We start from the raw sequence: 23,068 nt of genomic DNA, 5'->3' as shown, positions 1-23,068 counted from the left end.
ACCCCAAATCACCCAAAGTCCCAAAAGTCCAATGACCCAAAAGTCTCTGTCCCTGTCAGGGCAGCCCCAGAGTTCAAAAATTTATCTGCAGAGCTTTACCTCCCAATCTGGGTGGAGATGGGGGCGGGGGTTAGAGGCACTTTACATGATCTGAAGCTGACCGCCCCACAGCTCCATAGGCCTTCGCTCTGCTCCACTCCACCAGCCGCCCCACAAACTGCTTCGCTCAGCTCCGCTCCGCTCCGCGGCCCACAAGCAGCTCTCGCCATCCCACGAACTGCTCCGCGTCCCACTAGCAGCTCCCGCCGTCCTATAAACTGCTCCACCAGCCTGTCCGCAAGGCACTCCAGCCATCCCGCAAACTTCTCCACAATATATCTTCAGGCTCCCCCACTACTTAACCCAACGCTCAGTGATTTCAGCTCTTAGTCAGTTCAGCTCTTTGGTGAATTCAGCTTGTAGTAGGGGAGCCTCAGTGCTGGTGCAGCATTAGCCCAGAGTGAGCTCAGCAGCCTGTAACTAGACTCCTAATGGAATCAAAATTAGCTCTGATATTCCACAGTGAAGAGAGGAGGAAGTGCAATTCGTATGTAAGGCCCTCACCAGGGGGCCCATGCCACCAAGTATTAATACTTGTCCCCAGCCTCTCTCAATTCACAGAGTTTTAGAACCCATGACCCTTGCCTAGCGAGTGCTACTCAGGTGATGGTGAGTCCCTCCATCATAACAAAAGGCCAAGTACAGTTCCCAGCACAGTTTCCATGATCAGGGTAATAACAATTTATTCTTCCTGCCCCAATAACAGAGACACTGGGGATCCCACAGCAGCCAAAGTGACCACTTGGGCAGCTATGGCCTCATTCTAGACGGGGTGGGTGTGCCTATGCAAATGAGATCGGCCCCTGAAATTGTTTTCCACAACTTGCCACACCTCACCACCAGATGTCAGGGTGGAGCTCATCCTGACACTGCTTACATAAGGATGTATATTTTGACGTGAGATGTTGACAATTTGTGTGTTTTAAAGCTTTAACTTTTTAAATCGTCATGTCTGCTGTCATTCAATAACTGTCTGACTCCCTGTGTCATTTCCCACAACTGTGAAAATTTAAATAGTTAAAATTCTAAAAAATGCGTAGAAATAAACATTGATATTGTCTGTCAACATTATAAGAAAATAAAAATTGAATTCTGCCAAGCCTAGCTGTCACTGTACTGTGGAAATGAAAGTGAAAGTTTCTTAAAGATGAACTGCAAAGTTAAATAGTAAATTAGTGATTGCTGACTCCCATCTCTGACTGGGCTGCATGGCACTATGGCTTAACTAACTTTATAACATTATTTTCAGACTTTTAAGTCTTTGGATTTTTTGGGTTGACTAGAAATGCCCCACAATGCACCATTCTAAGACTGCCCCTGAAGTTTCCCTATAACCATTACCATTCTGGCCTCTATGATATTGCAGAATCGTGTGCTCTGCGGCAACACTAACAACCCCTGAAAAAAACATATTGACTTGGCTTTGATAAAAAATGATTTTTTGAAAATGTAGTTAAAAATGTTCTGGGTTGAATTCCCCCTTTGTCTAGAGTATGACAGAAAAACAGAGAATATTTATATTATGAAATTTGAAACAACAAATCAAAACAAGAAGTTCTGCTTTTTTTAAAATGAAATTTCATTGAAATCCACATGTTCCCATGGAACACCTTGATTTTGCCTAATCAGCATTTTCTGACAGGAAACTTCCATCACAAAACTTTGGACCAGCTCTAGAAATCAATGAGATTGTTGGGACACGAGCAAATCCCTGCTCCCACATGTTTGTTTGTACACAATATGGTTTCCATGGCTAGGAAATGGTCTCTGTGCGTTGCCCATTGCACAAATTAAAGCCTTGATCCTGCAAACGCTTACATATATGAATATCTTTACTCAGGCAAATAGCTTCCTTGTGCTCAATGGTGTACTTGCTGGAGTAAAGCCACACATCCTTAGGGCGAGTACAAGATCAGGATGCAAATGATCCCTGGGAATGGCATGTACGAATGGCAGCTGTCTTGCAACAGGATATGGGTCTGTGCTATTGTAGCTTTTTAAATGTATCATTGCACTCCTTTCTGGGAGAAAAAAGAGGTGAAGAGTTAAACTGCTTTCCAAGTATCTACCAGAATTTAGCCCTACTTTTTTCTCTCTCTTTGAAAATAGTTTACAAATCTAAAAGTTCAAAATGGGATCAATTAACCACAGATTTACGTGGGCACTGTTCCACTCAAGTCAGCAACATTGTACCCATTGTGGCAGTAGTAAATCTATTCTATAGCAAGTGGCAGTCATGTTTTACATTGACAAAATCTCTACTGAAGAGTGACTTGCCATTTGCTGTCTCTTTTCAGAAAATAGCCAGTCTACTGCCCGCTTGGTATTACAACTTTCGGGTTACCATGGTGACTTGGGGAGATCCAGAATTGAGCTGCTGTGACAGTTCTACCATCAGCTTCATAACAGGTAAGCAGCAGCATGGCAAGTGGTTGATGGAAGGAGTGCAAGGGGAAATGTGAGTGCTGAGGAAACATATCTAGAAAGATTATGATGGTGTTCACCTGTAAATATTTGTCTAGGGGCTTTTTAGAATTTAATTGTAAAGCCCGGTAGGGGAAAATGTGAAGGTAGTTTTGATTCATTAGAGACATCATTTCATTGCTGACCTGCCCCAGGAGTTGCACCTTCATGCACCATTAGTTTTGCCCACTTTATTACTGAATTTGTGTAGCTCTCTTGTGATGAGTGATTGCTGATTGGCTGGAGTTAAGAGAGGGCAGGGGTCAGGAGTTATAAAGACTCAGCTTTGAAAGATTCCGTCTATTCTGGGAGCTTGGGTTGACAGGGGCCTGCTCTGGCATTGGAAGATTTAGCCTTTGACTGACATTAGCTTGGAAGCCTTGCTTAGACATAAGCCTGCCCAACCTTGAAAGATGTGCTCCACCCTTGAAAGGCTTTGTTCAGCCTATGGGTTTCCAGGCTAGAGCAGGCCTCTGCCTAAGCCAAAGACCAAGTTTAGTCAGGAAACATGTCAGAGGCCCACACAACTTGCCTATTCAGCCAAGACAAAGGATTGTTCTAATTCTGGATTATACTTCAGCTGGGAGCTATATTATTATAGAGCAGCTAAGGGAGCTTTTGTAAATTTTATGTATTTCAGTTACTATGGGACCTAAAACTAAACAAAGTATATTTTTCCCTATATTTTTACCCTTCCAAGTCCTTCTTTTTTCTCCCCATCTCTTTCCCCTTCACGGTATCTAAGTCTACACCCCACAGTTCACACACATTCAATTGTTCTGACATTTATTGCAGCATAAATAGTTAACATGCTGTAGGGCTGTTTATTTTAGTGCAAAATGAGGCTGGCCATGTTTTGTGCTACAATTTTTTCACACTCCCCGTTGGTCTTTGCTGGTAAGTGTTACCTCTGTTCATTGCAAGGGGATGGGTCGGGGGGAGGATAGTCTTGGGGTCAAGGCACCGGACTGACACTTGAGGGGCTACCTCTGTGACCTTGGGCAAATCACATACAGCCAGGTCTTCAGCTGGCTTCATTATCTCCCAGTGGGTCATTGAGTGAGGTTGATGCCCCTTCACTCCCCACTCAGATTCTTGGGGTTCAATTTTGCAAGATGGTGAGCAACTCCTGGAGAGGCTGAGCACCATAAACTCCTATTGACAAGGCGATCCCCATATCGGTAACACTTTCAGGGTTGAAGATGGAAGTAAACATATATTGCCTTTGGGAACACTATGTACCCCCCACCCCAGAAATAGGTTTAAAAAGTTGTTCCAGATTAAAAAAAGCCAATAAAATACTGTGGATGGATTTCAAAAAAGGGTTGTGTAATTTTAGGATGCTTAATAATAATTATACAAGCTCAGACAGTGTTTGCAGACCACCTGTGCAGCAATACATAACTGGCCAGGTGAATCAAAGATAAAGGAGAAGGAGGCTGCCGTCCCCAGAGCTTCAGTTAATGATTACTTTTTGAAGCAGGATATGGGAGTGGATGGTCCATTGGTCCATCTGTTCCAATATCTTGCTTCCAAAATATTGAAATGGATGGACCAGTGCTCTGACAAATCTTTAGCCTAATAACTAAGGAGTCAATTGACCTGGGTTCTGTTCATGCCCCTGCCACTGACCTGTAGTGTGACAAATCACGGGACCCCTCAGTGCCTCTCTTTTCTGCTGCCACCCTTATTCTGTCTTGTCTATTTAGATTGTGAGCCTTTCAGTGCAAGGAACATATTTTACTATTTGTGCGTACATGGTAAAGCATGATGGGGCCCTGATATGTGTTGGGGCCTCAACACGCTACCACAATACAAATAATAATTAATAAGATAATGTTCCTCTGCATTAAAAATTATATTATGGCAGAAGCAAAACTGAATTACTTTCGGGGACTTGCAATACCCTGAGCCAGTACCTGCTACTGTCTCCAACAACAACAAGCACGTTAGATTGATGTTTCTACTAAAAGGATCAGAAGTGAAATAATATGGTTTGATACTCCACTGTTAACACCTGTCAGTTCAATTTAGCAGAAAAATCAAGCTAATGTGTTCATTTGTCATTTTTGGATGCAATGGCAGATATTGAAGGTGGGGAGCAGTGGGCCATCCATAGGGCCAATTGAAAACTGGGGAAATTGGATTTTTGACACACCAAAAATTTTCATGGAAAATGTCTGCTTTCCTTTTGGGTGTTTGTCAGAAACCAACAAAATATTTCCTTTAGAAAATGTTGAAGGGGGAGGAAAAATCGGCAACATTTTTTTCAGAAAGAGAAAATAAATTTCTGACCAGCTCTAATTATCTAGCTACTGTCAAGTGATGTGGTGGTGGGAAATGAGGAAATGCCCTTTTTCCCCCTCCAAAATTTAAAACCACATCAAAATCAACTTTTCACACAATGAGAAGGGAAGGAAAATATGCATTTTCTCCCCATGATAAAAAAATCTCCACTGCCTACTGGATACTGAAAACAAATCCCATTTCCCGCAGCTTCCTGGATGCCAAAAGCCCCAAATGATCCCTACCTCAACACCCAAACCTCTGGCTTTCTCAAACAACTTCTGCAGTGTGCAGTCGTGTGACATTTTGAAATCCGCAATGCATTCTTCAGTGAGAATTTAACATTTGGAGAGTAGTGTAAAATACTCTGAAAGCAATGTAACAATAAATAAATAGCACCAGGAACACAGTACTGATTGGATCAGTCTGAGAGAGGACATTGAAGGGACAAGCACTTTGGGATTCCTGTGCAGTGGTGTAGTGGAGCTAGAATGCACCAGAACTCTGTGTTCTGGAGCTTTTGCAAGGTCATGCCACATGGAAGACCCCATTTTGCTCTACAAAATGGCATTCTCCATCTGGGTTGACCTCACACATACAGTGCACATGAGGTCACCCCACATGGAGGATGCCATTTTGTAGAGCAAAATGATGTCCTCTGCACATACTGGAGAGTGCCATTGTGTAGAGCAAGTGCACATGTGTAACTGATGGGAAAGCAGTGAATAATTCTGATCCTGCACAAGATAGAATAGAACCCATTTTCTCCTAGGTGGGCTAAGAGCAGTAACAATTTGTCATTAAAATCAGCCCACCTATTTTCCATTCACTCCCTCCAGTGGAAACACTGGACTGTTCAGGCACTTCTGCTTGGTCTGGAGATTAGGTGGGAGAGTTGTGGAGATGGTGCTGCAGCGGCAGCTCAGTGAGCACCGTTTGTAGGGGATTTAATATAGATAGGCCTGATTTAGCTGTCGGAGAAAAATAATCACTGAATCCTGGCTGCACTGAAGTCAATGGCAAAATCCCATCCTGCAACATCTGCTCTCACTTCTATGAGCTCTATTGTCAATGATTTTTTTGGCATATGACTTGTAAAATTAATAGTGACTGCCAGAGTCCTGTGAATACTCTTTGGCAATGTTTCTCATCCATTTTCTGTGTCAGTGTAATGAAGTCACTTTTTAACCATTTGGTTGCTACATAATATACTCAGCCAAGCACTAGAGAAGAAATATGTCTCTCCGCACCTTTGTTCTGTGCTTCAAGGACAGCATTTTAAAGTGCAAGTGCCCCAGTGGGGCCCGGACTCTTCAATATGGTGTTTTCAGAAGATGCAACAAAACTGAGCCATGGAAGGGTTACTACAAATTTTCATCTGCTATAGGGCCATGTCCAGCTGTCACTGATGACAAGGAAAACCTGCCAGTGCCTTCAGTGGAGAAATGGATAAAGTTTTTATCTAGTAGACATGGACACAATCTGAAACAAATGAATAGACCTCTTGCATACTCTCTCCCTTGAGTTAGATGCTTTTCAAAATCAAGAATTTTCATAGAGTTCATAGATTCAGAGCATTTAAGGCCAGAAGGAGTCATTAGATCATCTTCTGTATAACCACAGGCCATTACGTTTCACCAAGTTACCCCTGTATTGAGCCCAATAACTTGTGTTAGGCTAAAGCATATCCTCCAGAAAGGCACCCAGTCTTGATCTGAAGACTTCAAGAAATGGAGAATCCACCACTTCCCTTGATAGTTTGTTCCAGTTTGTTTAACCCTCACTGTTAAAAATGTGTGCCTTATCTCTCATTTCAATTTGTCTGCATTTAGCTTCCAGCCATTGGTTCTTGTTATGTCTTTCTCCACTAGATTAAAGAGCTCTTTAGTACCTGCTATTTTCTCCCTTGTACAATGTAACCAAATCACCACTCGGTCTTCTTTTTGATAAGCTAAACAGCTCAAGCTCTTTAAGTCTCTTACTTAAGGCATTTTCTCCAGTCCTCACATTGTTTTTGTGGCTCTTTTCTGTACACTCCCTCTTCAATTTTTCAACGTCCTTTTTAAATGTATTCCAGAATCAATATTCCACATCAGTCTCACCAATGCCATATGCAGAGGTAAAATCATTCCCTACCTTCTACTCCCCTATGTATACATTCAAGAATTGCATGAGTCCTTTTTGTCACAGCATGACACTGGGAACACATCTTGAGTTGTTTGTCCACCACGGACCCCCTAGATCCATTTCAGAGCTATAGCTTTCCAGGATGCCCTGTTCCGTAGGTATGTACAAGGGTAGGTATGGCCTACATCCATGCTCCTAGATGTATAACTTTGCATTTGGCTATATTAAACTTCATTTTGTTTGAGTGGGCCCAGTTTACCAAGCAATCCAGAACACTCTGTTTGACTGCCCTTTTTCGTCATTATTTAATGCTCTGTCAGTATTTGTGTCATCTGCAAATTTTGTCAGCAGTGATTGTATGTTTACTTCCAAACCATCGATGAAAATGTTGAATGGGGTTGGGCCTAGTACTTATCTCTGCAGAACCCCACTAGAAACTCCCCCATTCAGTGACGATTCTCCATTGATAGCTACATTTTGAGATGTCAGTCAATCCATTTAATGTGTGATTTATTGATACTGTATATTGCTAATTTTTAATCAGAATGTCACGTGGTACAAAAGTTAAATGCTTTACAAAAGTCTGTCTGTTATAGCTATGTGGTTACCTTTATCAACTAAACCTGCAATCTCATACAAAAATTGAAATCAGGTTTGTTCGACAAGACCTATTTTCCATAAAACCATGTTGACTGACATTAATTATATTCCTATCCTTTAATTCTTAATTAATTTGAATCCTGTGTTATCTTTTCCATTATTTTGCCCAGGATTGTTGTCAGGCTAACAGGTCTGTAATTACCCAGTCATCCTGCGTGCCCTTTTTGAATATCTGCACAACATTAGCACTCTTCTGGAATTTCCTTGGTATTCCAAGATTTATTAAAAATTCACATCAGTGGGCCATAGATCTTCTCAGCCAACTCTTTTTAGTACTCTTGGGTCTGCTGCTAGTCAATGCAGTTTAACATCCTCATTAGTTACAAATGAACTAGAAAGCACTTCATCCCCGTCATGTGATATGAATACATTATCCTGCTTCTTTCCAAACAAAGAACAGAAATATTTATTGAACACTTTTGCCTTTCCTGTATCCATATTAATAATATTACTTGCTCTGTACAGTTTGAGCCTGATGTTCTACAGAAAAAGCCTCACCTTTTCTGCTCTTCCTGCTATTACAACCAAACTTGTGTGCTTCTCTTATTGCTGAGAGGCTCAACCTTGTAGTCTGGAAATGTCAACATACCATTTACACCAAAACACAAAGATAATCACAGGTGTTGGGCCCAGATCCTGCAACAGGCTCCATGCAGGCAGTGCTGCATTTATGTGGACCCCAGTTGAAATTAATGCCTGTGTGGAGCTCATTGCAGGATTGGCATTTAAGTGATCTACAGCAGCTGGAATGTAAAAAAAAAAAACCAACGTGAATAGGTGACATAGATCTTTCCAGCCACTTCTGGTTTGAAGTCCTCTGTTGGGGAGGGCAAGTTGGAAGGCTTCAAGACTGTATATAAGTAAATGCACCACTTATAACCCCCCTCATTCAGGACCCCAGGCACCTTCACCAACTGTGATATCCTGCTGTATTTACTGTGTGCGGCATTGTGACACCACAAACACGGCCAAGTAGGGAACTAATGAGGTTTTAATGGCACCTTTTGTAAACAGCTGGATTTAAAAATACAACCAAAACCAGTCATATTAAAATATAAAGCTGTTTATCTAGATGGAGGACAGAACGCACTTTGAAGTTACAGAGTAGCAGCCGTGTTAGTCTGTATCCGCAAAAAGAAAAGGAGTATTTGTGGCACCTTAGAGACTAACCAATTTATTTGAGCATAAGCTTTCGTGGGCTACAGCTCACTTCATCGGATGCAAGTTAGTTAGTTAGTAATAAATATCATGATAAAGGGTAGCATGTATAGGTCTAAGTTGGTTGGACCACCATGTGTTTGAGTATAGTCATGTCTGTTCTCATGTGGAAGTTGTTTTTTGTTCCTTCATATGGATGCTTGTAGTTTTCATTTCCTCTCTTTCTTGTGTGTTTCTTTTTTACACATCTTTCTTCTTGATCATTCTAAATCTGTAAACATTTTGAGTGCACACAAAAAAGGAAACAAAGGATTTTGTCCGCGTTGAGAGAGAAATGAGAGAATTATTACCATTATTATTCCTTTATTTCATTTCAATAATGCACTCAGATTGCTCATTACACAAGTAGAGACAGTTCCTCCCTAGGAAAGCTTGCACTAAGACAGAGAGACATAAAAATAGGGTGCACTGGGCAACCCAGAGTAGGGGGGACATCATAATTTTTTTTTAAATGTGCTGTAAATTAATTTGTTGTGGGCATCATGGAAGAAGGGGGTTTTGAGAGGGACTTGATAGAAGCAGTGCTATAATAAATACTATTAAAATTGCTTAAAATTGTATTTGCTTCCATCCTAAATTTCCACTTCATAAACCTTTGTCCTGCTCTTAGAGTCAAAAGTTCAAATGCAAGATAAAATTTATGCTCTCAGCTATGTTTGTGACAGCAACAGTGACATCCTGTGGCCACTTAAAAAATAGTCTAGGTTCTGATTGTCCACAGCCTTACGAAATGAGTGTAAAATGCACTGTAGCAGAATGGTAGTGTGTTAAACTCACTCTGAACTCCCTTTCCACAAGTGTAGATGGCTTTACAAAGTGAAAGAAACTCAGTTTTTTCATTATGTAGTTCCAAAAAAATATACTATATATGCTGAATAATATGCTACTCTGTTGTACCCACACAATGCCATTGAAGTCACTCTGAGCTCAATTGTGGTTTTAGGGCATCATTGGAGTTTACCTCGCTACCTCTGCTCCACTTCATTTTTACTTAAAGTTTATTTTGAGGACTTAAGTGATGCACAGGCTTTGCGCTGGCCTTTTGCATGGGGGTGAATTTCACTCTGGGGATAGAGCTGGTCAACATTTTTGTGCAGAAAGTTGTCCTGCTGAAAATGTTTTTTTCAAAACTACAGTAGTGCATGTTTCGCAGGCAGATGGCAATTTTGATTAAATAAAAAAATCAGTTTTCCCACCAGAAATTTCAAAGCAAAAATTTCTGGGTTTAATCCACGTTTCTTAACAAACCGAACTGTTTTGTTCTGACTTAAAAGGTTGTTTTTGTTTACAGAAACTGAAATGAAATGACTTGAAGTATAAAACTAGATTCTCAAAGAAAAATTTCATTTATTTTTCGCTTAAAAACCTGTTTCATTTCAGTTTTCTTGAAGAAGTGGAAACGTTTTAAGTTTAAACTTAATTTTAGGTTCATTTAAAAATGTGGAGTTGAAATGAAGTTTGTGTTTCAAATTGGTTTGCAACTTCCAACGTTTTTCAATGGAGAGATTTTGAATTAAGACTTCTTATTTGGAAACTTTTCAGTTTTCCAACCAACTGTACCTGCAAGCAATTACGGGTGCTAGTCTCATTCATATATGTCTACTTTTTTTGTTAGGCTCTTTCTCCCAATAAAGTCCCTTTGGCAGTGAATAGTCAAGCTTAATTTTTTGACTTAATTATATATTAAGTTAGATCTTGTTTCTAACATCTTTGTCTTGTTCTCCCCAGCCCCAGTATCACCAGAGATCACCTCAGTAGAATATTTCAACAATCTGCTGTATGTCAGTTGGACGTATGGAGATGATGGGACTGACCTGTCTCATTCCAGGATGCTGCACTGGATGGTCATTGCTGAAGGCAAGAAAAAAATCAAAAAGAGCGTAAGTCAATAGGATTTTTAAAGCTTTGTGACTGCACATTCGGTCTTTCGAATGTTTCAAAAAAAAAAAAGTTGTCCTGCTCAATACATAAACTTCATATTACAAACTAAGGTCAGGTCGATTGAGCTTCTGCAAACCCTAGTGGGTTAAGTGTACCCCTTTGCAGAGGGTCAGTATAAGGGCTTACAACCCATTTAAGACTTTTTAAAATATAGTCCTTCTTGGTTTTTTAAAGAAAGAATGGGTTTCCCGTCAGTTGTATCAATTTCAGGAGAACTTGTCTGTTCTTCTAGGGGAATTGTGGGAAGGGCATTGGAAGACTATCCACACATGACTGATTTTAGCCTGCATCCTTACTGCAAAGTGGGCAGGTTCCAGCCTGAGTTAAACCAGCTCTGAGGCATACCCCAGCTGGATCAGCTAGCCTAGGCTTACAGCACTTCCAAACCCAAGTCAGAGGTGTTTGTGTGTGGAGGGTGGTGGTGGTGGAGACTGGGTTTGAACTTGGGTAGGACCCTGGGTTAAGTTCTTGCTACCCCAGACCAGAAGCATTGAGGTCGATCATGAGAATTAGTAAGTGAAACTACCATTAGGTGTCTGAAATGTTGAGGTGCTGAGCACCCACTATATCCATAAAATGAATTGGGAATTGTGGCTGGCTAGCACCTTGTATGATCCACACTTGTAAATAGAGAGCTAAACCAAGCAGGCTCATTTTAATGTGTACAAAGGAAACAAATAGCACAAATGTGGTAAAATTAAGTGAGAATTTAAAAATGCAACCATAGTTTTACTAATATAAAGTACTATCAGTAAAACAAATAATATTTCTTTAAAAAATAAACAAATTATATGATTTTTGACCCTACGTTCCTTCAATTTTTAGTTACTAGTGACTTAACCCAAAAACATGCCTGTGTTTCCTTTTTAGTTGCAGGCAATATAATTTGCACATTATTTTTTCAGGTGGTTATAATTACACAATTGGTTGAGGATGGGTACTATCATGAGGTTTCTGATGTGCATTGCTTGTAGCTGGGGTAGAAATGTGATGGGAACAACCTTTCTTATGGCATTTCACCAACTCTGATTCCTGTTTCAGTGGCAACTGGGAAATGGGAGAGGTGCATGGACATTAAAAATAATGGAGCAAAAGTTATTCAAACTCTTTTTGAACCTCAAAGCACATTCAGTTCCAGGTTCAATTTGAATTCTGGGCATGGTTAAAGTCAGTTCTTCCTATGGCCTGAGCCTGCAATCCACTCTGTGCAGGTAGACCTATGCGGAGTCTCTGTGAAGTCAGCAGGGTTCCATATGGGTGCAAGGATCCTCCCTTGCAAATCTAGAGGCAGGATCTTGGGTTATATCTGTACAGGCTCACCCATCCCTAACTTTTATATTATTCCTAGAGATTCCAAACTGATTTTCAAATACCGAAAGTTCCAGGGTGCTCTGATCTGTGGTTTGGTCAGAGTTATTCAAAAGTTTGATGTAACTTGCAAAATCCAGATTTAAAAAGTCCCCTCAGAGTTGTTTTTTAAAAAATCTTTCACTAGCTATGTTTGTTTCAACCAATCGGAAATATACTGTAAAATTTACTTCTCTCTGCACTGTGACATTCTGTTGAACTTGTGTCTTGCATCCATCAATGTCATTGGGAATTAGAACATATAACGAGTGCAGAGTATGCAGAAGTGATTTACGCTGATGATTCAAATTTTGTCCAGAGTGCATTAAGTGCTTGATTTATTTCTTCAAACAGGCTCTCTTGTTTGGATAATATTTAATACTTGGTACCAATGATCATTGTAGGTGACACGGAATGTGATGACTACAGTTCTGAGCCTGCCTCCGGGAGACATCTACAACCTTTCAGTAACTGCTTGTACTGAGAGAGGCAGCAACACCTCCACACCACAGATTGTGAAACTGGGTGAGAATGTGTTTGTTTGCCTGGTTAATTGTATGTAGTTTCCCTCTTTTGGCTATTAGGGCAGATTCAGTACCTTCCTCAGCTCAAAAATATAGGCACTCGCTCTTTTTATTTAATAAGGGTTATAATATACTCACTTTGACTGGTACCTTATGCTGAGAGTAGTCCCATTCGCTTCAGTGGGTCTACTCTCCAAACAAGGTTCTACTCAAGGTATGTAGGGGAGACAGTATCTCGCCCTAAGAGGCAGTAAGTAGAGCCTATCCAGAATAACATGAGAGCACTATTGTCCCATAATTGTTTCCCTATGATTGGTCCAAACACACCCAGACTTTAGAATAAGAACCCAAGCTTTGCAGCTGACCTCTGTTGGTCCAAACCAGAACCCTTCAAACATTTGAAAAGTTCCCTTCTGGATCTGAACTCTGGCTTGGACTGATTCCAAGTCCCCCTCCCACCCACCCTCCAAAAAAAAAATTACAAATATTTTCTCAATTGAAGAGCCACACTGTAATTTTTACAACAGCAATAAATCCACTGAAGTGAAATCTTCCCTCATTTACCTGTGTGTCTGTAACACACACATCAAGTAGAATGTGTCTTGGCTGAAGGGACTTACCAGGACATTTCATCCTCTGACGTCTTGAGGAGTAGGGCAAGGATAAGGTAATGGAGGCTATCTCTACATCTTCTAATATTGCTACTCTGCTGTTGCTCTGGAAACTTTGAGTCCCAGAAGTGCCTTGAACTGTAGCTTGTGAAATCTTGGGGTTTGTCTAATTACTGGTGTTGGCACAAAGCCCACTGTGAAGGTGAGGGAGATACTGTTGGTAACTTGAGACTGGATTATCCCCCAGGGATCTGTGCAAAATGGAGCTCTCTATGACATAAAGTATGAGGAGCAGCCAGAGACGGACCTCATCAATGGCAATAACAATCCTGTTTGGTTGGATAGGAGGCATGAGAACAACTGTTTTTGCAGAAGGAAGCTCCCTTCCACATAAATCCCTGAAATGCATTGATGTTGGGAGGCAGTGCAGCCTCCACAATCTGTGATTCCCCCAGGCCTCTACCACTAGATGGAATATTGCTTTCTGTGGAGTTTTCCTTCCCCACACCAGTCCTATCCCACAGGCATTTCCACAAAAATGTGTGTTTGGGTGTTAATCTGGCTCCTGAATATCAATAGCCAGGTGTTTTCTGAATGCTATTTGGAAATGTTTGAGTCCTTCAAGTAGCATCATCATTCACATGATTCAGAAAATGGAATGTATTATTCATATTGCATGTCCCTGTAACCATTCTTTGACAAAAAGGGCTGTTATTTCTGGCTTGCTTATGGAGCGGGAAATATTCTATATGGGCTGGTTAATATGGAAGAATTTGGGTGTTCTGCCCTAGTTCTTCTGTTTGATATTTAAGAGAAAACACAACAAATACAGTTTAGATAAATCACTTCTAGACTCCACCACTCTTTATTTCATGCCTTTAACATTTTAATTTTGCCCAAAGAATAGTAAAGGTGGTTTACCTTGGCAAAGGTCAGCCCTACAGTCTCTCCTTGGTGTTTTTGAGGGAGCAGAGAGATCTGGGATTAGAAATCCTGTGAATCTGTTCTAAGTGGTAGATGCAGAGGTGAAAATAAGCCAGTACACCCCGGTATGGCATACTGGCAAAAGCCGGTGCGCCATACTGGGGTGGATCGGCTTCCTCAGGCGCAATTTAAGGGGCCTGTGGCTCCCAGCAGCGGCTGGAGCCCCCGGCCCTTTAAATTGCTGCCAGAGCCCCGCTGCCGGAGCCCTGGGGTAGTGGCGGTGGGGCTCGGGTGGCAATGTAAAGGGCCCAGGGCGGTAGCGGCGGTCGAGCCCTGGGCGCTTTAAATCCTCCCCAGAGCCCTGCCGCCACTTCCCCAGGTCTCCGGCAGGCTCCGGGGTTGATTTAAAGGGCCCGGGGCGGTAGTGGCGGCGGGAGCCCTGTCCCCGGAGCCCTGCTGCCAGAGCCCTGGGGAAGTGGTGGCGGGGCTCTGGGGACGATTTAAAGGGCTCAGGGCTCGGCCGTCGCTACTGCCCTGGGCCCTTTAAACCACTGCCAGAGGCCCCGGCTGCCGCTGTTTCCCTGGGGAGGGGGAAGGAGGCACTTGTCGGTACATGGTGGGCAGGGGCTGGCTCTGACCTCCCCCAGCCCTGCCCTGTCCGCCTGAGGCCCCGCCCCTTCCGGGGGCCAGAGCCGGCCCCAGCCCAGCCCCATACCAGTAAGTCCCTAGACTTACTTTCACCCCGGGTAGATGACTCAGCATTGAGCAGCTGTGATGAACTACTGCCAAATGTGGTATCATATTCTTCCATGCTTCATCCTGGGAACTTTCCATTTGCGGAAAAATTAATCCATTTGCTTGGGGACAGGAAGGATTTATTTCAGATGATGTCCAGGTGTGAAGTTGTCTCAATTTAATATAGGCTATTCTTTATCTGTGCTAGGGGACGAAGAGGTAATTTTGTGCCTAAAGCACGGGACTGCTTCTCAGAAGATCAGACTCATCTCCAAAATGTCTGAGACACCTTGAGTGGGTCATTTTTAAAAAATAGCCTTTAATTTTGGGTGCCTCACCTTTGGGGTGCCAAATTTTAGACAGCTAAGGTGAAATCCTTGCGCCATCAAACTCAATGGTAAAGTTCCTACAGACTTCAGTGGAACGAGGTTTTCAGCCCTAGATCTTGATCGTCAGAGGAGCTGAGCCCCCATAACTCCAAATGAAGTCTATGGGACCTGCTCAGCATCCCTGAAAATTGGCCCAAAGGTTATGTCTATAGTGCTATAAAAAAAACCATGGCACCGGGTCGCAGAACCCAGGTCAGCGACTTGGACTTGCACAGCTAAAACTGCAGTGTGTAGACATTTGGGTTCAGACTGGAGCCTGGGCTCAGAGATCCATCCCCCTCACAGGTGCTCAGAGGCCAGGCTCCAGCCTGAGCCTGAACATCTTCACCGCTGTTTTATAGTCCCACAGTCAGCTGCAGGCCAGCTGTGGCCATGCTGCGAGTCTTTTATTGTAGTGTGGACATACCCTAAGAGTTTAAAAGTAGACACTCAACACATAGGAGGTGCTCAAAATTAAAGGCTTCTTTTGGTAATTTGTATCTGAAAGACAGAGATTTAGGTTCTTTATGTGTACCTGGGAATATTACATACTTTACTTCACAGGGGTGTAGTGAGGCCTAATTCATTAATGTCTGTACTGCACTTTGGTAACCAGGAGTGCATTAAAGTCCAAAATATTATTATGCCCTGGCACACATGCACACACACACGCATTCACTCCCAGCACAAAACAACTTCCATGTTTATATCACCTCCTTATCCCGAATGACCCCAAATCACTTCGCACCTCAACATGCAGTCTGGGCAAGAGTCACTGATACCACTTTGTCTGCTCTTGCCCTGTCAAAGCAACACAAAGCAAACCATAGACTTGGAGCATCTGTCTGGCGGCATTGGGTTTATAGATATTTACGGCCAGATTTTTAAAGGTATTTGGGTGCCTAATTCCCATTGAAATCAATAAGCTTTGGGTGCCAAAAATACCTTTAAAAATCTGGACCCTAGTATTTTGGGAGCAGTGCAAAGCAGCTGAGCATACCAGTGAATACAGCCCACTGTAGATAGGGGCTCACTTCCCTCCAACACCGAAACAGTACAGATAGATAGACACATGAATTTCCCCATCTTTGAAGGGTGATTAGATTTTGGTTTGGTTTGACCCTGCAAGCTGGAACAAATAAAAAGGAAAAGAAAAAAAAACTTCATTCAGCCAGGTCTTTTTCTCAAGGGTTCTTGCCTATAATTAAAAAGTAAAACAGCATAATCAGAAAGTAAACAGAACCACTCCCCAGTCCTTTCTAACAACTGACTGTGAAGCCTCTCCATCCTAAAGACCTTCTCCCCATCTTGCTTCGCAAACAGCCACTTTTAAAACCCTTCCTCTCAGCAAAGAGACGGGGAGCTGAGCTGGAGCAAACCCAGCATTCACTACGGACCATGCGGTTCTCCTGAACTCTGCACATGAGCTGCTTATCACAGAGATAGGGACCAGCTGTACAATGTGGATCTGGTTTTGGTCCATCTCTAATTAATGTACCCAGATTCCCTTTAGTGTTTCTAACCAAACCAACCTGAACCTCAGCGAGTGTATGGGCACTGATTTATATGTTGAAGCCCTAATTCTCTACTGTGTTGCACTGTATGTGACAGGTTTCGGAGTGGTAGCCATGTTAGTCTGTATCAGCAAAAACAACAAAGAGCCCTTGTGGTACCTTAGAGACTAACAAAAGGACTCCTCATTGGTTTTGCACTATATGAGGTCATATACACTTGTGTAAAGTGAACATAAGGCACTGCTAGCTCAAAATGGTAATGTTTTGACTCTCACTTTGCTAGAAGGGATTACACAAGGCAGGGGAGAATTAGGCCCCCAGTTTAAAGATCTTAGGCAGGTCACATGCAGGGGATTTTTCAGAGGGTCTCCTGTGGGTGCTCTGCAGATCACTAACTCTCTGGTTTTGAGCACTCATTGTTAGATGGTTGTTTTTCCAAAGCAGAATGTGGGACATTTCTGTGCTTTGAAAATCTACTCTGTGTGTTGGACGCTCACACTGCCCGGGTGCCCAGGCCTCCACTGGAGGGCCACCCACTGAAACTTTCAGAACGTTGCTGTTGTGTGTGCCTCCCCAAGCTCTGGAAAACATGAAGCCAGATTCTCAGCTGGTGTGTAAATGGGTAAATGTCCATTGAAATAAATGGAGCTGCACCCATTTAAAATCAGTGGAGGATCTAACCTTTAACTCTGTACCTTTAATTGTCAGTTACCCATCTATTAAATGAAGATCATACTCCCTGACCTCACAGAAGAGTTGTAAGAAATTATCTGTGAGCCCTCTGAGATCCCCTGGTGGAAGGTGTGTAATTCTATTATACTTATCTCTCCAGACTTCCAGGTAAAGAAGACTTAATAGGCATAAAAACTAGGGACCTGACTCTGAGCTCACTTATACTGGGGCAAATGGAGAGTAACTCTTCTGAGGTTAATGGAGTTCCACCAGTGGCAGTCTTGCCAACCCTCACAATGGTTAGTGTGTTTCTTAAAGCCTCAAGCGCCTGCAATCAGGCTATTGCCTGACAATCCCAGCTTCAGTTTTTAAAAAAGTAAGTTTCTAGCCCTTATGGCTGCAGAGAAAAGTTTGAAAATGTGAACGCTAAACTTGGCAACATCAGAGAGCAAATAAAAGGAATGCCAAATATATGTTTTTCATTATTTTTGAAAACTTGGGGTTGGTAATACTGCTTATGTAAAACTAGTATGACTGAGAACAGGATTATGCCCTGGGTTTTAAATATGCTTTGGGAAAAGTGTATCAACATTTGGACAACTATGCTAAGAAAGGTTTCAGAGTAACAGCCGTGTTAGTCTGTATTCGCAAAAAGAAAAGGAGGACTTGTGGCACCTTAGAGACTAACCAATTTATTTGAGCATAAGCTTTCGTGAGCTACATCCGATGAAGTGAGCTGTAGCTCACGAAAGCTTATGCTCAAATAAATTGGTTAGTCTCTAAGGTGCCACAAGTACTCCTTTTCTTTATGCTAAGAAAGGCTTCTAAACTGCTACACTCTTTTTCTTTCAATATTCCACCTTAAAGCTGACATTGTATCTGTATCCACTAGAGGTCAGGTTTTTATCATTTATTGATGACAATTGCCAAGACCATCTCTGAAATAAAGATAGAAGAAGGGCCGGACTGGAAACATTCAAACCACCCTGTGCCTCCTGAATTTTGGAGAAGTTTGAACGTGGATCCAGATCTATGTTTCTATGATCTATCTCTGCCGTGAAATTGACCCAAAACCTGAGACTAGATTCTTTGTTGCCCTGCACTTTTCTGTTTCGTCATTTATACCAGTGCAAAGTGTGTGCAAATCTCATGGCCATTCTGATTTTGATAGCATTTTGCACTGGTAAAAATGATGACACAGGCTGGAGAGCAACAGAGAAACTAGTCCCGAGAATCCAAACTTCCCCAAACTGGGTCAAGTTCCAAAATTTAAGGGCTCAGGCCCAGCTCTGTTTTAAGATAATCAGTTTAAGGGCCATGACTAATATTTAGAGAGAGGCTTGAACAAGAAAATTCAGATCCAGATTTCTAACTCCCAAAATGTAAGGGTGTCATGGATTCAAGTTTTTGATTTAACTTGTTATAGAAAACAGGCTCAGGAATCAGACTTTGAACTCCATCTTCTCCAGCCTCCCACAGTGTTCAGGGTGCTTCAGATCTAGGTTCAGATCTATCCCTACTTATTTTCTCATTTTCACTGCAGAGGTTTGGCCCCCCCAATACTGATTACAGTTATAAAATGCACGCACATGCGCCTGAGACACAGAGTTTGTGGTACTCCTCTTTATTGTCTCATTGTGGGGGAGAGAAGTGCAAGACTCATCGTGTGTCACAAAGTCAGTGCTTCTGTTCTTAACATACCTGCAATGACACTCCTTTTTCAGCAGAATTCCATAGCCACCTGGAAGTGGGGTGATAAAGAACACCCATTGGGTTGTGCCTCCCCAATCAGAGGAGGGAAAAAACATTAAGAAAAATCCCAGAGCCCTTAAGCCCAGGAGGAGTCTAGGCAGGAGAGAGAAGGAACAGCTTATTCCTTCTACTCCTTCCATTTACTGATACTGCATCTTTCCCACCCTGCTTTGTCCCTTTCCACCCCGCCCATTCCCAGGGCAGCTCTCATTTCCCCCTCTCCTCCTTGCTGCCTGTGCAGCACTGAGCTGCAGGGCAGGGAAAGCAGTCCATCAGGTTACCTAGAGAGACAGTTGTACAGACGTCTGAAAGCTATGCCAAGAACTAAGATCCAAGGATGGTAGGTTTGGGGGGGAAGAAATACCAAAATTCAGTAGCCAGTCTCTGCACTTGAGCTCCTCACCAGAACCAACACCCCTATATCACACCAGCAGCCCCCCAACCCTGCAGTTAGCTTTCCACCCCATTAGACCATCAACCCTCCTACCACTATTTCTACCCAGGACCCATCATCCCCTCAGCAAGCACACTTTACAACCAGGCGGCGGCAGCAACAACAACAAGGCCCTGGTTTCTCATCATGAAGCCAACTCACAGTTCTTTGCAGCTGCAAGGGAGTGTGAGATGTAGTGGATTATAGGACAGGTTTTGGGGGATGGTGAGCCAGGCCAAAGAAGTTTGAGGAGAACGGCTGCTTTCTGGAATCAAGTAGAGAAAGAGAGCATTTTCTGCACCCATCTAAAACACACCCAAATCCAGTGTCTCTGAATGTTCTACACAGAATGACAGCAGTCAAGATTTGTAGTTCTAACTGACCCGCACAATATTTTTTTTCCTAACAGTTGGGCAACCTTTTTTTTCCTCCAAGAACTTATGCAAATGTGTCTATTAATAGAACATTTCCCCAGACACTGTCTGAATGGGGAAGAGAAGTGATTATCCAGCAAGCCAATCCGAGAACTGTTAAATAGAGAAGAAAAACCAAGTTGCTTAGCCATCTTCCTGTTTTACATCAGTTGCTTAATCGCTGTGTTAATGTCACAGATCATCTCTGAAGGAAAAGAAAAAATTCAAGAAGGGCAGTATTCATTACACTGATTCTGTTTGTTGGTTTCCCCCTATTGATTTTCCAAAGACCAGAAGATAAGCTTAGTGAAAGGAGATTCTCTCTCTCTCTCATCCAGAACCAGCTCCTCCAAAATCATTGTTTGCTGTGAACAAGACCCAGACTTCAGTGACTCTGCTATGGGTGGAGGAAGGAGTGGCTGATTTCTTTGAAGTCTTCTGCCAGCAGGCTGGCTCTGGTCAAGAAACAAAGTTGCAGGTATGTGGCTGCCTCTTTCTCTACCTCACCTCGTCCATTTTGGACCCTGATATTGACAACATGTCCTTCGGGCCTGGTACTCTGCTGCTTTTCATGGTGTGTAGTCATGTACTCCTGTGCAGAATGGCTGTAAAACAATATAAATTGGAACATGGTAGCATCTTACATCCACTTCACACTCATTCACAGAAGGTGCAAGGCAGTGGAGAATAAAGCCCTTGAAATACTGACATATTTAAATCCTCCTTCTGTCTTGCTAACTACACACATGAAACTAGGGATTTTAACTGGCTGAGCAGGTTTCCTGTGTGTTGGAGAACAAGCTGGGGATCGTATTCATTGGCCAAAGGGCGAAGCAGCTCCAACGAGCTCCACAAAGCCATCTGCACCTAGGGGGTGGGAGGTACAAGGGATAAAGATGAAGAGTGAGGAATTCACAGCAACATAGCTAGCTGAGAGGGGTATATAGCCCTGAATGTGGTGTCCCATGTTTCTGTTGTGGTCTTCATCCATTCTTCAGGCCTGTTTCCTGCAGTACTATGAGCTGCGTAGGGTCCTCCCTCGTACAGTAAGAAATTCTTGGAAAAGATGGCTGCTCCTCATCTATTTTGTTCCTCACAGGGCCGTTTCCTCCAAGGCCCACCTGCTCAGCTCCATCAACATGCCCCCTTTTCTCTCTACCTAAATAGATACTGATGTGGCCCCCATCATCATGATGTTTGAGCACCTAGTCTCATATTAACTCAGAGGGAAACAGAGATCAAGGCAACGTGAATGCATGGTGATAGAGCCTGTGCAGCGCGTGAAACTTACTTTCTACTCCTCCTGAGACAGCTGGAGCACCTGTTTTGGATCACAGTTATCCTACTTGAGCACCATAGGATGTCATTTAAAAAACCCCACACCTTTTATGCTATTCTAGACACACACTATAGCACTGTGTAGGGTAAGTCCCATGATTTTATGTAGGGTTTTCCATTGGAACGGTATCCTGAAATTGGAGGTGGGCTGGAACTGAAAAGCCATGTACAAACATCCTAACTTTGGGATAGTTCACACCCAGGTTTGGATCCAAAAATTTCCATGGTGAGTAACTTAAAAACATCGACTCATAATTCCAATAACAGAGGCAGAGTAATTCTGAGATCGATGTAAAGGAGAAAAGATAGGCTGAGATGTAGATAAAAGAGAGCTGATGACTTTGAGACAAGGAAAGACTGTTCCAGCTGGCAGGAGGTGCAATGGTTCTCATATCAATGGGCGCAAGGAGAAATAGTCAGTGTTAGATAAATGCAGAGAACAAAGAAGGCAGAGTAAAGACCATGGCCAGTATTTTTAAAAAAAAAGTTAGGCTCCTAAATCCCCGGCCCTGCCTCCTCCCCCGGGCATGCTGCATTTCCCCCCCTCCCCCCATTACTTCCTGCGGCTCCCCCCCACACACAACAGCCCACCCTAGCTCACCTCCGCTCCACCTGCTCCCCTGAACACGCCACCGCTCCGCTTCTCCCCCCTTCCTCTCAGGCGAGGGAGAGGCAGTGCGTTCAGGGGAGCAGGAGGAGTGGAGGTGAGCGAGGGTGGGGGGGAGCGCAGGAAGTAACGGGGGAGGAGTAGAGGAACCACTCCCTGCCCCAGCTCACCTCCGCTCCACCACCGCCGCCTCCCCCGAGCGCGCCGCCGCTCAGCTTCTCCCTCCCTCCCTCCCAGGCTTGCTGCGCAAAACAGCTGTTTCGCGCGCAGCAAGTCTGGGAGGGAGGGGGGAGAAGCAGAACGGAGGCGGCGCGCTCAGGGGAGCAGGCGGAGGCAGAGTGGATGTGAGCTGGGGTGGCGGGGGCACATTTCCAGAATGCCACCCCTAGAAATGTGCCGCCCCAAGCACCTGCTTGTTTTGCTGGTGCCTAGAGCCGGCCCTGGCTGGAAGGGATTTTGAGAAGTCATCAAGTCCAGCCCCCTGCACTGAGGCATGTCCAAGTAAACCTAGACCATCCCTGACTAGTGTTTGAATGATATTAGCCTTTTTTACAGCTTCATCACATTGTTGACTCATATTCAATTTGTGATCCATAATAACCCCCAGATCCTTTTCAGCAGTACTTCTACTTAGTCAGTTGTTCCCCATTTTGTAGCTGTGCATTTGATTTTTCCTTCTTAAGTAAAGTACTTTACATTTGTCTTTATTGAATTTCATCTTGTAGAATTCAGACCAATTCTCCAGTTTGTCAAGGTCTTTTAAATTCTAATCCTGGCCTCCAAATTGTGTGCAACCCTTCCCAGATTTATGTCACCCACAAATTGTATTAACATATTTTCTACTCCATTATCCAAGTCATCAATAAAAATATTGAATAGAACCAGACCCAGGACTGACCTGCAGAAACCCACTATATAAGCCCTCCCTGGTTGATCATGAACTATTAACTACTCTTTCAACTAGTTGTGCACCCACCTTATAGTAATTTCATCTATATTCATAGAATCATAGAATATCAGGGTTGGAAAGGACCTC

The 23,068-nt window shown here is 43.1% G+C and overlaps 1 protein-coding gene across 10 annotated transcripts in view; it reads left to right on the top strand.

Moving 5' to 3' along the window:
* The window catches only part of PTPRO (protein tyrosine phosphatase receptor type O), a 222,263-nt gene that overhangs the window by 156,747 nt on the left and 42,448 nt on the right, over positions 1–23,068 (top strand). For all 10 annotated transcript variants that reach the window (XM_073319271.1, XM_073319239.1, XM_073319260.1 and 7 more), the window contains 4 exons: positions 2,397–2,508; positions 10,582–10,733; positions 12,546–12,666; positions 20,426–20,565. In XM_073319271.1, coding sequence (XP_073175372.1) covers positions 2,397–2,508; positions 10,582–10,733; positions 12,546–12,666; positions 20,426–20,565 — 525 coding nt within the window. The remainder of the gene's footprint in view (positions 1–2,396; positions 2,509–10,581; positions 10,734–12,545; positions 12,667–20,425; positions 20,566–23,068) is intronic.

Source organism: Lepidochelys kempii, chromosome 1 (genome assembly GCF_965140265.1).
Source record: "Lepidochelys kempii isolate rLepKem1 chromosome 1, rLepKem1.hap2, whole genome shotgun sequence".
In the NCBI taxonomy this organism is placed as follows: Eukaryota; Metazoa; Chordata; order Testudines; family Cheloniidae; genus Lepidochelys; species Lepidochelys kempii.
This window is presented reverse-complemented; position numbering and strand designations above follow the sequence as displayed.